Here is a 13,672-nt window from a genome sequence, read left to right as displayed (position 1 = left end):
ATCTTGAATATACTCAACGAGCCACCACAGGCCTCTGGGGTAGAGAATTCCAAAGATTCACCACCCTCTGAGTGAAGGAATTTCTCCTCATCTCAGTCCTAAATTGCTGACCCCTTATTCTGAGACTGTGACCCTGGTTTAGACTCCCCAGCCAGAGAAACATCCTCCCTGCATCTACCCTGTCAAGCCCTGTAAGAATTTTGTATGTTTCAATGAGATCACCTCTCATTCTTCTAAACTAGTCTACTCAATCTCTCCTCATAGGACAATACCCCCATCCCAGGAATCAGTCTGGTGAACCTTCGTTGCATTCCCTCTATGGCAAGTATATCCTTCCTTAGGTAAGGAGACCAAAACTGTATGCAATACTCCAGGTCGGTCTCACCAGGGCCCTATATAAGTGCAGTAAGGCATCTTTACTCTTATACTCAAATCCTCTTGTAATAAAGGCCAACATACCATTTGCTTTCTTAATTGCTTGCTATACCTGCATGTTAACTTTCAGTGATTCGTGTACAAGGACACCCAGGTCCCTATGAACACCAACATTTCCTAATCTCTCTCCATTTAAAAAATACTCTGGGGCCGAAATTGTCCCTTTGCGCAGGGCAAGTTAGCGCTGTCGGCCGGCCTATATGTTAGCGCGCGGGCGCAGTGGCCACATTGACCTGCACGGATTTTCCCCCGGGGTCGGTGGGCGGAAAGGGGTTTGCGCTGCGCCCCGGCGATGACATTATTGCCGTGCGCGCCGATCGCTTATCGCCCCGCGCCGACACCTTTGCACCCCACAGGGGAAATTGCCCCGTGGGAATGAGGTCTGCGCAGGGCGAGAAGCTGCATTGGCTGTGGCGCCGCGGCCGCCCTTAAAGGGGAGGTGCCACGGCGGCGGCTGCCATCTTTTTTGTGGCAGCCAACTATTCAGTCGGCACGACAATGGCTGCAGCTGGTTTGACTGGGCCATCAACAGGCAGGCTGACAGCCACTTTTGGGTGCCACTGAATGTGCTGCTCAGATCGCAGCGTCCCTCCCCTTTAAGAGAAGTGGAGTGATGTTGTGACGCCGGGGGATCACCGGGTTAGTGTCATCAACATTTTGTTTGCACAATGAGCCCAAATCCGCGCTGCGCCAGCGCAAAAAATTATCCGTCAGAGAAATGAGTGCCCCAAACCCAGCACACGGCAATTTCGGCCCCTCAGTTTGTTGTTTTTTTTCTACCAAAGTGGATAACTTCACATTTCTCCACATTATCTTCCATTTGCCATGTTCTTGCCCACTCACTTAGCCTGTCTATATCCCCTTGAAGTCTCTTTGCATCCTTCTCACAACTTACATTCCCACCTAGCTTTGTTATCATCAACAAACTTGGATATATTACATTTGGTCCCCTCATCCAAATCATTCATATAGATTGTAAATAGCTGAGTGCCAAGCACTGATGTTTTTGGAGGTTGGAGGATGGGAAGCCAGTCAGGCGAGTGATCAAGTTAAGAGGTCATAAGGGCGTGAGGGTTTTCGGGGCAGAGATGGGTGATGTTGCTGAGGTAGATGTAGATAGGTAAGCTTTGTGATGGAGTGGATATAGAGGCAGATGCACTGCTCAGACCAAACTGGAAGCTGAAGTTGCAGAGAATTCATTTCACCACATAAGTTAACATCTGTTTTGAAGGTTCAGAGATGACTTTATTCTTTTCCTGTATCATAAAATAAAGTTTGCAGTGCACCATTTTATGCTGAATACAGTTAAATTACCTATTCTATGTTAAAATAAACAGTCTGTCTTTTATAGCCTGCGTCTCAATCTAACAGAGTGTACATTCAATCCACCTGCTGAAGATGAGGAGAATCATACGGTACCTTCTAGTCTGTTTCTAATGACAAGGGTATCATTTGGCTAGCAAAGGCACATTGGGCATGCAAAGGCACATTCCATATTATAAGAGACACGAGACCTGCTTACAGGAGTGGTTAGCGATGTTAAACCATGATGAATATCTTGTGTAAAACCCAAAAACGTAACTGCTCACTCTGCATACCTTTTTTGACTACCTATCTATTTCACTTTAAAAAATGTTTGTATACTCTGCCTCAATCGTGTGTTTTTGCAGAAAAGTCAACATTCTAACCATCCTCTGCATCAAAAAATGTTTCCAACCTCCCCCTTTTATTCTTTTTGTATTTATCTAACATTTGTGCCCTTTTGTTACCAACTCTCTGGCCAGTGCACACAACTTACCACTATATTTCTTTTCAAAAACATTCATAATTTATAAGACTTTTATCAGGTCATCCTTTAAGCTTCTCCCCTCCAGTGTAGAAAAAAAATGCCCTCACTTCTCCCTTCTCTCCATCAATGGGACCTTTTCTCCCTGGTAACATCCTAGTGAATCTCTCCTTCACTTTTTCCATTGCTTTTATATCCTTTCTATAATTGAGTGCTTAAAATCACATACATTACTGCAACTGAGGTCTAAGTAATGTTCTGTACAAGTTCAACATTATCTCTTTGCTTTAGTATTCTACACCTTTAGATACAAAACCAAGGATTCTGTTTTTTCTTTTTTATGGCATTATCTACAAACACTTCTGTTTTTTATAGGCCTGTTTGTCTGTGTTCCTCTTCTTTACCTGATTAAAGGTGTATTTATTTTCTTTATTGTTGCTTCCAAAATGTATTAGTACACAGTTCATTGAACTGCATTTGCTGCCCACCTGCCCATCTTGACAGCCAATCTCTTCCTGCAGTCTCTCTTCATTATCTGCCATAAACACAAGTCCTCTCCCCTGACCCTCCCATCCCCTTGCCCCATTTGGAGTAAACAGTAAATGTCAATGTTATTTTTTCACTTCATACATATGAACATTAGAGTGGCCCCAACATAGCTCCTGTGGAACACCACCGCTTCCCAGTCCGAGAAACTTTCTTTCACTTCCATTGTTGGCTTTCTACCTTCCAACCATGTCTCTCTTTATGTGGTCAACTCCACCTTAATTCCATGTCCCATAATCTTTGCATAAGTCACTTATGTGGTATCTTATTGAATGTGTTTTATTGAAAAATCAATAGAAACCACCTCCATTGCACTTCCTTGATCTATGTCCTCTATTTCTTCAAAGGTTGATCAAGCAAGGCTTCCCTTTTAGAAATCTATGTTGCCTGACCCTGATTAGCTCACAATTCTCCAAATGATTAGTAATTTTATCCATATTATATAAAAAGAAAGAAAGACTTGGATTTATGTAGTGCCTTTCACAACCACCGGATGTCCCAAAGTGCTCCGCAGCCAATGAAGTACTCCTCGAGTGTAGTCATCGTTGGAATGTAGGAAACACGCCAGCCAACCCGTGCACAAGCAAGCTCCCACAATGTGACAACGACCAGATAATTTTTTTTGCCATGTTGATTGAGGAACAAATACTGGCCATAACACCAGGGATAACTCCCCTGCTCTTCCTCGAAATAGTGCCGTGGGATCCTCCACTCCACTCTAAATATATTCTTCAAGGAAATGCTGATGGTCTAGCTCTTCTGAAAATGTAAATAAGGCATCCAAGACCAGAAGAAAGCTTGGGGGGGAAAATTGATTATCGACCATTTTGAGGCGCTAACATCGCCCGAGTGCTAATATTAGCGCCGGAGGTAGCGATATTGATTTTTAGTGCCATAAGAGTGGAGCGGAGCGCTAAAAGAATCGTTACACACTTCTCTTAACATATCAGGAACACCAAATAAAGTAGAATCAATGCACATAAAGTTAAATAAAATCTCTAAAACTTATCTTAGACACTTATCCCTTTTATTAGTGTCCCGAGACAGCTGTGAACGCCAGCTTTTTCTGGTGGGATTAGCGGCAGGCAGTAAGCCCGGCAAAACATTCAAGTTGGCTTCCGTGGCGGCTACCAGGACGTTGCACACTGGCGCAACTTTCCCTGGCGCCATATATCAGCGCCGCCGCTAAAACCCTATTCAAGTTGGTGAGCGGCGCTAATGTTGCTGCACCTGGGCAATAAACATTTAGTGCCCCAGTAACGCCTTTCGCCAGCGCTAAGAGGTGCCGCTAATTTATTCAATTTCTCGCCCCTTGGATTTTACATGGGATTCCTCTCGTGCAAGTATACAGGAAAAGGTGCATCGTACCAGCAGTATTTCTGTATTCAGGGAAACCCCATCATCAGGAGTTTCACCAGTAATCCTCCACGGGTCATTTGAGTTTTTAGAAGAAACTTCAAAGAGGGAAGACCTTGCTCCAGCACAAAAGTTTTTTTGTTGTTTAATTAAGTAGTGATAAAGTGCTTTAAATTCTGCCTTCCAGACATGATCCTAGAATCATAGAATCATAGATGTTTACAGCACAGAAGGACGCCATTTTGGCCCATCGTTTCTGCACCGGCCAGCCTAATCCCACTTTTCAGCTCGTGGTCCGTAACCATGCAGGTTACGGCACTTCAAGTGCACATCCAAGTACTTTTTAAATGTGGTGAGGGTTTCTGCCTCTACCACCCTTTCAGGCAGTGAGTTCCAGACCCCACAACCCTCTGCGAGAAGAAATTTCCCCTCTAATCCCCTCCAAACCCTCTACCAGTTACTTTAGCTTTATGACCCCTGGTTGTTGACTCCTCTGCTAAGGGAAATAGGCCCTTTCTATCCACAATATCTAGGCCCCTCAATTTTATACCCCTCAATCAGGTCTCCCCTCAGTCTCCTCTGTTCCAAGGAAAACAAACCCAGCCTATCCAATCTGTCCTCTTAGCCAAGATTCTCCACTCCCGGCAAAACCTCATAAATCTCCTCTGTACCCACTCTAGTGCAATCACATCCTTCCTGTAATGCAGTGACCAGAACTGCATGCAGTGCTCCAGCTGTGGCCTAACCAGTGTTTTATACAGTTCAAGCATAACCCACCTGCTCTTATATTCTATGCCTCGGCTAATAAAGGCAAGCATTCCGTATGCCGCCTTAACCACTTTTAAATTCTGAAATGCCCTCCGCTTGCAGTTTATTAGCGTTGGACCTCCTGGTCATTCTCATCAAACCAGTCCTTGTGTTTCCTGGATGAGTGACCGAGCGTCTCTTCGCAGGTACTGATTATGGTGGCCTGGAGGGCAGACCAAGCGCTGTGGGCACTCTGCGTCTCAGGGTCATCGATGGTCGCCAGGTTGGCAGTGAGGCGTTGGCTGTATAGGGCGCTCTCAGCTGGATCTTTGAGTGCCCCGGCGTTGATTTTTCTGCGGTATTGCTTCTGTTGCCATCATCGCTTTGGGGCTATATTAATGTTGATGATGGAACGGATTAGGCGGTGGTCCATCCAGCAGTGAGTGCGTGTGACACGCACGTCCTTGCGATTCCTTGCTCGAATTATGACATAGTCGAGTAGATGCCAGTGTTTGGAGCAAGGTGTTGCCACGATGTCTTGTACTTGTCCCTCTGGCGGAACAAGGTGTTGGTGATGACAAGGTCGTGTTCTAGACATTTTGTCAGTCGCAGGGTACCGCTGGAGTTGGTTTTCCTTACCCCCTCTCTGCCGATCACACCTCTCCAGAGATCCGTGTCCTTACCGACTCTGGCGTTGAAGTCGCCGAGAAGGATCAGTTTGTCATCTATAGGGACGCGGGACAGGGATTGTTTGAGGCTGGAGTAGAATGCTTCTTTGGCCTCATCTGTTGCGTCGAGTGTTGGGGCGTACGCACTGATAACTGTAGCACACTGGTTCCGGGATAAGGTGAGCCAGAGAGTCATGAGGCGTTCGCTAATCCCGCAGGAGGAGTCTCTGAGGCGGTCGAGCAGCTCGTTCTTGATTTCAAAACCAACTCCATGGAGGCGGCATTCTTCCTCTGGTTTGCCTTTCCAGAAGAAGATGTAACCTCCACCTTGTTCTTTGAGCTGGCCTTCCCCTGCCCACTGGGTCTTGCTTAGGGCGGCGATGTCGACATCGAAACATCTAAGTTCCTGGGTAACGATGGCAGTGCAGCGTTCCAGTCTGTCGCTGTTAGGTTGTCCATGAGGGTCCTGACGTTCCAGGTCCCAAACTTCATTTTGAAGGGTGGAAGATGCTTGTGCGTGAGTTCTTTTAACACCGGCTATCACGCGGGCTTAGCAGAGCAAGGTGGCAGTGACAAGGGGGTCCGAGACAACTGGAGACCAGGTTCTACTGTATGGGCCTAATTGCCTATGGTGGAGTGTGAGCCGCAAGCTCGGCACTGAGCAGCGCCTTCAGGAGAGGTGGTGAGAGATCTGAGGTGTGATGGAGGGGAGGGGATGAGAGACGCTGGGGCCCTGCTCCATTTTAGCTTCTCAAAGGGTCGTGGGAGAAGTCAGAGTGGCCGCTGCCATTACCTGCGCAACATGCCCGACAGTGCTCTAGGCTCACACTGCCTCCGTTGTCAGGGAGATGCTTATTTATAAATCAAATATTATTTACAACCCAACTCTGGAGCAGCAAAGCAGCTCTACTAATGGCTGAAGACCGAGGTCCAACAAAAAAAAACGCGACCTAAAGAATAGATGGTGGATGGAGAAAGCACAGGAGATTCAGCAGCTGGCCGGCAGCCATGACGTGCGAGGATTCTTCACTGCATTCAAGTCCTCCTATGGCCCAAGCACGCAGGGCCCCACCCCACTGCTGACCAAGAATGGGGAGACACTCATCAAGGACACCGAGGCAGTCGGGGCCCGCTGGAAGGAGCACTGCGAAGATCTCCTTAATCGAGACTCTGCCTTTGACACAAGTGTCCTCGACTCCATTCCGCAGCATGCTACCCGCCATCATCTCAGCAAAACTCCAGCCCTGCACAAGGTAGAAAAGGCCATTCGTCAGCTCAAGAACAACAAGGCATCAGGAGCAGATGGAATCCCTGCTAAGGCACTAAAGTATGGCGGAGAGGCACTATTGGCTCGAATGCATAACCTCATCTCTCATCTGGAAGGAGGAGTGCATGCCTGGAGATCTCAGAGATGCCGTAATCATGACCATCTTTATAAAAGGGGACAAGTCCAACTGCGGCAACTACAGAGGAATCTCCCTATTTTCGGCCACTGAGAAAGTAATTGTGAGAATCCTCTTCAACCGTCTTCTCCCTATGACTGAGGAGTTCCTCCTGGAGTCACAGTTCGGATTCCGTCCGCTATGGGATACAACGGACATGATCTTCACGGTGCGACAACTGCAAAAGAAATGCAGCTGCAGGACCTCAAAGGTAGGAATCTCAGATTTGCTACCAGTGCCACGCGCTAGTCAGAGTAGGAATCGCAGGATGGCTCAGTTGAATACGTGGCTTGAGAAGTGGTGCAGAAGGAAGGGATTCAAATTCCTGGGACATTGGAACTGGTTCTGGGGGAGGTGGGACCAGTACAAACCGGACGGTCTGCACCTGGGCAGGACCGGAACCAATGTCCTTGGGGGGAGTGTTTGCTAGCGCTGTTGGGAAAGGGTTAAACTAATATGGCAGGGGGATGGGAACCTATGCAGGGAGACGGAGGGAAGTAAAATGGGGGCAGAAGCAAAAGATAGAAAGAAGAAAAGTAAAAGTGGAGGGCAGAGAAACCTAAGGCAAAAATCAAAAAGGTCCATATTACAGCAAAACTCTAAAAGGGCAAAGTGTATTAAAAAGACAAGCCTGAAGGATCTGTGCCTAAATGCGAGGAGTATTCATAATACGGTGGGTAAATTAACTGCACAGGCAGCAATTAATGAATATGATATAATTGGCATCACGGGGACATGGCTCCAGGTTGACAAAGGCTGGGAACTCAACATTCAGGGGTATTCAGCATTCAGGAAGGATAGACAGGAACGAAAAGGAGATGGGGTAGCGTTGCTGGTTAAAGAGGAAATTAACGCAATAGTAAGGAAGGACATTAACTTGGATGATGTGGAATCTTTATGGATGGAGCTGCGGAATACCAAGGGGCAGAAAACGCTGGTGGGAGTTGTGTACAGACCACCAAACAGTAGTAGTGAGGTTGGGGACAGCATCAAACAAGAAATTAGGAAGGCGTGCAATAAAGGTACAGCAGTTATCATGGGCGACTTTAATCTGCGTATAGATTGGGCTAACCAAACTGGTAGCAATACGGTGGAGGAGGATTTCCTGGAGTGTATTAGGGATGCTTTTCTGGACCAATATGTCGAGGAATCAACTAGAGAGCTGGCCATTCTAGACTGGGTGATGTGTAATGAGAAGGGACAAATTAGAAAACTTGTTGTGCAAGGTCCCTTGGGGAAGAGTGACCATAATATGGTAGAATTCTTTATTAAGATGGAGAGTGACACAGTTAATTCAGAGACTAGCGTACTGAACTTAAGGAAAGGTAACTTTGATGGTATGAGACGTGAATTGGCTAGAATAAACTGACAAATGATACTTAAAGGGTTGACGGTGGATAGGCAATGGCAAATGTTTCAGGATCACATGGATGAGCTTCAACAATTGTATGGGAAAGGTGGCTCAACCGTAGCTAACAAGGGAAATTAAGGATAGTGTTAAATGCAAGGAAGAGGCATATAAATTGGCCAGAAAAAGCAGCAAACCTGAGGACTGGGAGAAATTTAGAATTCAGCAGAGGAGGACAAAGGGTTTAATTAGGAGAGGGAAAATAGAGTATGAGAGGAAGCTTGCCGGGAACAAAAACTGACTGCAAAAGCTTCTATAGATATGTGGAAGAGAAAAAGATTTGTGAAGAGAAAAAGATTAGTGAAGACAAACGTAGGTCCCTTGCAGTCAGATTCAGTGAACTTATAATGGGGAACAAAGAAATGGCAGGCCAGTTGATCAAATACTTTGGTTCTGTCTTCACGAAGGAAGACACAAATAACTTTCCGGAAGTACTCGGGGACCGAGGGTCTAGTGAGAAGGAGGAACTGAAGGATATCCTTATTAGGTGGGAAATTGTGTTTGGGAAATTGATGGCATTGAAGGCCGATAAATCCCCAGGGCCTGATAGCCTGCATCTCAGAGTACTTAAGGAAGTGGCCCTAGAAATAGTGGATGCATTGATGATCATTTTCCAACCGTCTATCGACTCTGGATCAGTTCCTATGGACTGGAGGGTAGCTAATATAACACCACTTTTTAAAAAAGGAGGGAGAGAGAAAACGGGTAATTATAGACCGATTAGCCTGACATCAGTGGTGGGGAAAATGTTGGAATCAATTATTAAAGATGAAATAAGAGCACATTTGGAAAGCAGTGACAGGATCGGTCCAAGTCAGCATGAATTTATGAAAGGGAAATCATGCTTGACAAATCTTTTGGAATTTTTTGAGGATGTAACTCGTAAAGCGGACATGGGAGAACCAGTGGATGTGGTGTATTTGGACTTTCAAAAGGCTTTTGACAAGGTCCCACACCAGAGATTGGTGTGCAAAATTAAAGCACATGGTATTGGGGGTAATATACTGACGTGGATAGAGAACTGGTTGGCAGAGAGTCGGGATAAATGGGTCCTTTTCAGAATGGTAGGCAGTGACTCGTGGAGTGCCGCAGGGCTCAGTGCTGGGACCCCAGCTATTTACAATATACATTGATGATTTAGATGAAAGAATTGAGTGTAATATCTCCCAAGTTTGCAGATGACACTAAAGTGGGTGGCGGTGTGAGCTGTGAGGTGTACGTTAAGAGGCTGCAGGGTGACTTGGACAGATTAGGTGAGTGGGCAAATGCATGGCAGATGCAGTATAATGTGGATAAATGTGAGGTTATCCACTTTGGGGGCAAAAACACAAAGGCAGAATATTATCTGAATGGCGGCAGATTAGGAAAAGGGGAGGTGCAACGAGACCTGGGTGTCATGGTACATCAGTCATTGAAAGTTGTCATGCAGGTACAGCAGGCGGTGAAGAAGGCAAATGGCATGTTGGCCTTCATAGCTAGGGGATTTAAGTATAGGAGCAGGGAGGTCTTACTGCAGTTGTATAGGGCCTTGATGAGACCTCACCTGGAATATTATGTTCAGTTTAGGTCTCCTAATCTGAGGAAGGACATTCTTGCTATTGAGGGAGTGCAGCGAAGGTTCACCAGACTGATTCCCGGGATGGCTGGACTGACATATGAAGAAAGATTGGATCAACTGGGCCTGTATTCATTGGCGCTTCGAAGGATGAGAGGGGATCTCATAGAAATATATAAAATTCTGATGGGACTGGACAGGTTAGATGCAGGAAGAATTTTGGGGAAGTCCAGAACCAGGGGACACAGTCTAAGGATAAGGGGTAAGCCATTTAGGACTGAGATGAGGAGAAACTTCTTCACTCAGAGAGTTGTTAACCTGTGGAATTCCCTGCCGCAGAGAGTTGTTGATGCCAGTTCATTGGATATATTCAAGAGGGAGTTAGATATGGCCCTTACGGCTAAAGGGCTCAAGGGGTATGGAGAGAAAGCAGGAAAGGGGTACTGAGGTGAAGGATCAGCCATTGAATGATGGTGCAGGCTCGAAGGGCTGAATGGCCTACTCCTGCACCTATTTTCTATGTTTCTATGGAACAGCACTAACCCCTGTACATGGCCTTCTTTGACCTCACAAAGGCATTTGACACTGTTAACTGCAAGGGACTATGGAGCGTCCTCCTCCGTTTCGGCTGTCCCCAAAAGTTTGTCACCATTCTCCGCCTGCTCCACGACGACAAGCAAGTTGTGATCCTGACCAACGAATCCACCACAGACCCAATTCACGTCCAGACCGGGTTCAAGCAGTGCTGAGTCATTGCGCCAACCCTCTTCTCGATCTTCCTTGCTGCAGTGCTCCATCTCACGCTCAACAAGCTCCCCGCTGGAGTGGAACTTAACTGTAGAACCAGTGGGAACCTGTTCAACCTTCGTCGCCTCCAGGCTAGCTCCCAAGACTGTCCCAGCCACCGTCATCGAGCTACAGTACGCGTCCGCGCACATTCAGAGATTGAACTCCAAGCCATCGTCAACATCTTCACCGAGGCATTCATAACCATGAGCCTTACACTAAACATCCGTAAGACAAAGGTTCTCCGCCAACCTGACCCCACCACACATCAATGCCCCCCGGTCATCAAAATCCACGGCGCAGCCTTGGACAACGTGGATCATTTTCCATATCTCGGAGTCTAATATCAGCAAGGGCAGACATCGACGACGAGGTCCAACACCGCCTCCAGTGCACCAGCGCAGCCTTCGGTCGCCTGAGGATGAGAGTGTTCTAGGATCAGGCCCTCAAATCGGGCACTAAGCTTATGGTCTACAGGGCTGTAGTGATACCCACCCTCCGGCAAGGCTCAGAGACGTGGACCATATACAGCAGACACCTCAAATCGCTGGAGAAATACCACCAACAATGTCTCCGCAAGATCCTGCAAATCCCTTGGGAGAATAGACGCATCATCATCAGTGTTCTCGATCAGGCCAACATCCCCAGCATCGAAACACTGACCAAACTCGACCAGCTCCGATGGGCCGGCCACATTGTCCGCATGCCCGACACAAGACTCCCAAAGTAAGTGCTCTACTTGGAACTCCTACATGGCAAACGAGCCCCACGTGGGCAGATGAAACGTTTCAAGGACACCCTCAAAGCCTCCCTGATGAAGTGCAACATCCCCACCAACACCTGGAAATCCCTGGCCAAAGACCACCCTAAGTGGAGGAAGGGCATCCGGGAGGGCGCTGAGCACATCAAGTCTCGTCACTGAGAGCATGCAGAAAACAGGCAGCGGAAGGAGTGTACGGCAAACCAGACTCCCCACCCACCCTTTCCTCCAACCACTGTCTGTCCCACCTGTGACAGAGACTGTAATTCCCGTATTGAACTGTACAGTCACCTGAAAACTCACTTTTAGAGTAGAAGCAAGACTTCCTCAATTTCGAGGGACTGCCGAGGATGACAACCACCTTATCCACCTGGCCTGCTACCTTCAGGGATCTGTGGACATGCATTCCCAGGTCCCTTTGTTCCTCTACACTTCTCAATGTCCTACCATTTAATGTATATTCCCTTTCCTGGTTAGCCCTCCCCAAATGCATTACTTCACACTTCTCTGGATTAAATTCCATTTGGCACTGTTGTGCCCACCTGACTAGTTGATTGATATCTTCCTGCAGTCCGTAGCTTTCTTCTTCATTATCAACCACACAGCCTATTTTTGTATCATTGCAAACTTCTTAAGCATACCCCCTATATTCAAGTCTAGATCATTGATGTATACCACAAAAACACTGAGCCCTGTGGAACCCCACTGGAAACATCTTTCCAGTCACAAAATCACCCATCAACCATTACTCTTTGCTTCCTGCTTCTGAGCCAATTTTGGATCCAACTTGCCACTTTACCCTGGATCCCATGGGCTTTTACTTTCATGACTAGTCTGCCATGTGGGGCCTTATCGAAAGCTTTGCTAAAGTCCATATACACTACATCATACGCACTCCCCTCATCGACCCTCCTAGTTACCTCCTCGAAAAATTCAATCAAGTTAGTCAGACACGACCTTCCCTTAACAAATCCGTGCTGACTGTCCCTGATTAACCCGTGTCTTTGTAAATGTAGATTTATCCTGTCCTTCAGGATTTTTCCCAATAATTTTTCCACAACTGACAACAGTGGCAAACATCATTTGCTTGTTGTCATTTCCATGCTTTTCCATCCAAATTTTAATGTTTTCTAGACCCTTTCTATCCATGGTTGTTGTATTATATAGAATCCTATGAGCTAGTCATTACCAGCTGCACCGACCCACTTCAGACATTTATTTTTTCGTATTTGTCACTGACTGAGCTCCTTAGAGGAGCACTATCATAGATTAACATGAAGCCCTCCTGCTGAGAAATTCTCATGGAGAACCATGATAGCACAGTTATATCTTGTTGTAATAGCTCAATAATTACAAGGTAAATGCATAACTAAAAGCTCTATTACACTAATCTTGCAGAGATGGGTATGTGTGGCACCATGCTGGGTAAATTTGTTATCCCTGCAGCAAACTTCTAAAGAGGGGTTGTTTAGATTGTGAGTTGTGTTTAAACATGTTACTAGCTTGCTGTAAGCTACACAAGATCACGTCCTGTCCTCTTAAAGAAACCAAAGCAGGCTGCGTTAAATGCATAGAATTCATCAGAACTTTAATTTAGTACAACATTCCCATGTATAGTAAATTCCTCTAAGAAGCAAGTCAGATTTCTCTTTCTCACACTCGCAAATACTTTCTTAACCTATTTCACCTTTCCAGTATAGCTGTTTCATCTCAAAATTATCTCAATGTGGCTGTGTTGTTCTGAAGCAATTACTTTTAAGTGAAGTTCACTGCTGCGATTATACTCGATGTTTTGCACTATGCAAAAGCAGATTTTGCATTGCACTGACATAGTATAACTGCAGTACAGGTTAGAAATGAAATTTTTTTGCAAGATGGTCTCGCACAACAGGCATTGAGCATTGGCTGCAGTCTATCTTCAACTGGTGCAAAATTGAACTTTAGCACTAAAATTTGCAAAGGATTCAGGTAGTCCGCTGCATCACCATTAAGTTTCTAATGACCGAAAAGTGTTGACAATCATGTCTGCTCTATTGTAATGTTATAAACTGCATCAGCAATAGGCAGCCAGTAAACAAGCTGTGTGGAACATAGGAACAGGAGTAGGCCATTTAGCCCCTCGAGTCTGTTCTGCCATTCAATTAGGTCATGGCTGATCTGTATCATAACTTCACCTCCTCAAC

General features: G+C 46.2%; 1 protein-coding gene across 11 annotated transcripts in view; it reads left to right on the top strand.

Annotated features, from left to right (window-relative positions):
- nfia (nuclear factor I/A) overlaps nucleotides 1-13,672 on the top strand; it is a 593,806-nt gene that overhangs the window by 473,997 nt on the left and 106,137 nt on the right. For 6 of the 11 annotated variants that reach the window (XM_070886921.1, XM_070886922.1, XM_070886925.1 and 3 more), the window contains one exon: nucleotides 265-321. The exons of the other annotated variants lie outside the window; for them this stretch is intronic. In XM_070886921.1, the coding sequence (XP_070743022.1) occupies nucleotides 265-321 (57 nt within the window). The remainder of the gene's footprint in view (nucleotides 1-264; nucleotides 322-13,672) is intronic. 11 annotated transcript variants of the gene reach the window in all.

The sequence above is a fragment of the Pristiophorus japonicus genome, chromosome 8 (assembly GCF_044704955.1).
Source record: "Pristiophorus japonicus isolate sPriJap1 chromosome 8, sPriJap1.hap1, whole genome shotgun sequence".
In the NCBI taxonomy this organism is placed as follows: Eukaryota; Metazoa; Chordata; class Chondrichthyes; family Pristiophoridae; genus Pristiophorus; species Pristiophorus japonicus.
The sequence above is the reverse complement of the archived record's forward strand: the minus strand, read 5'-3'. Positions and strand labels throughout refer to the sequence as shown.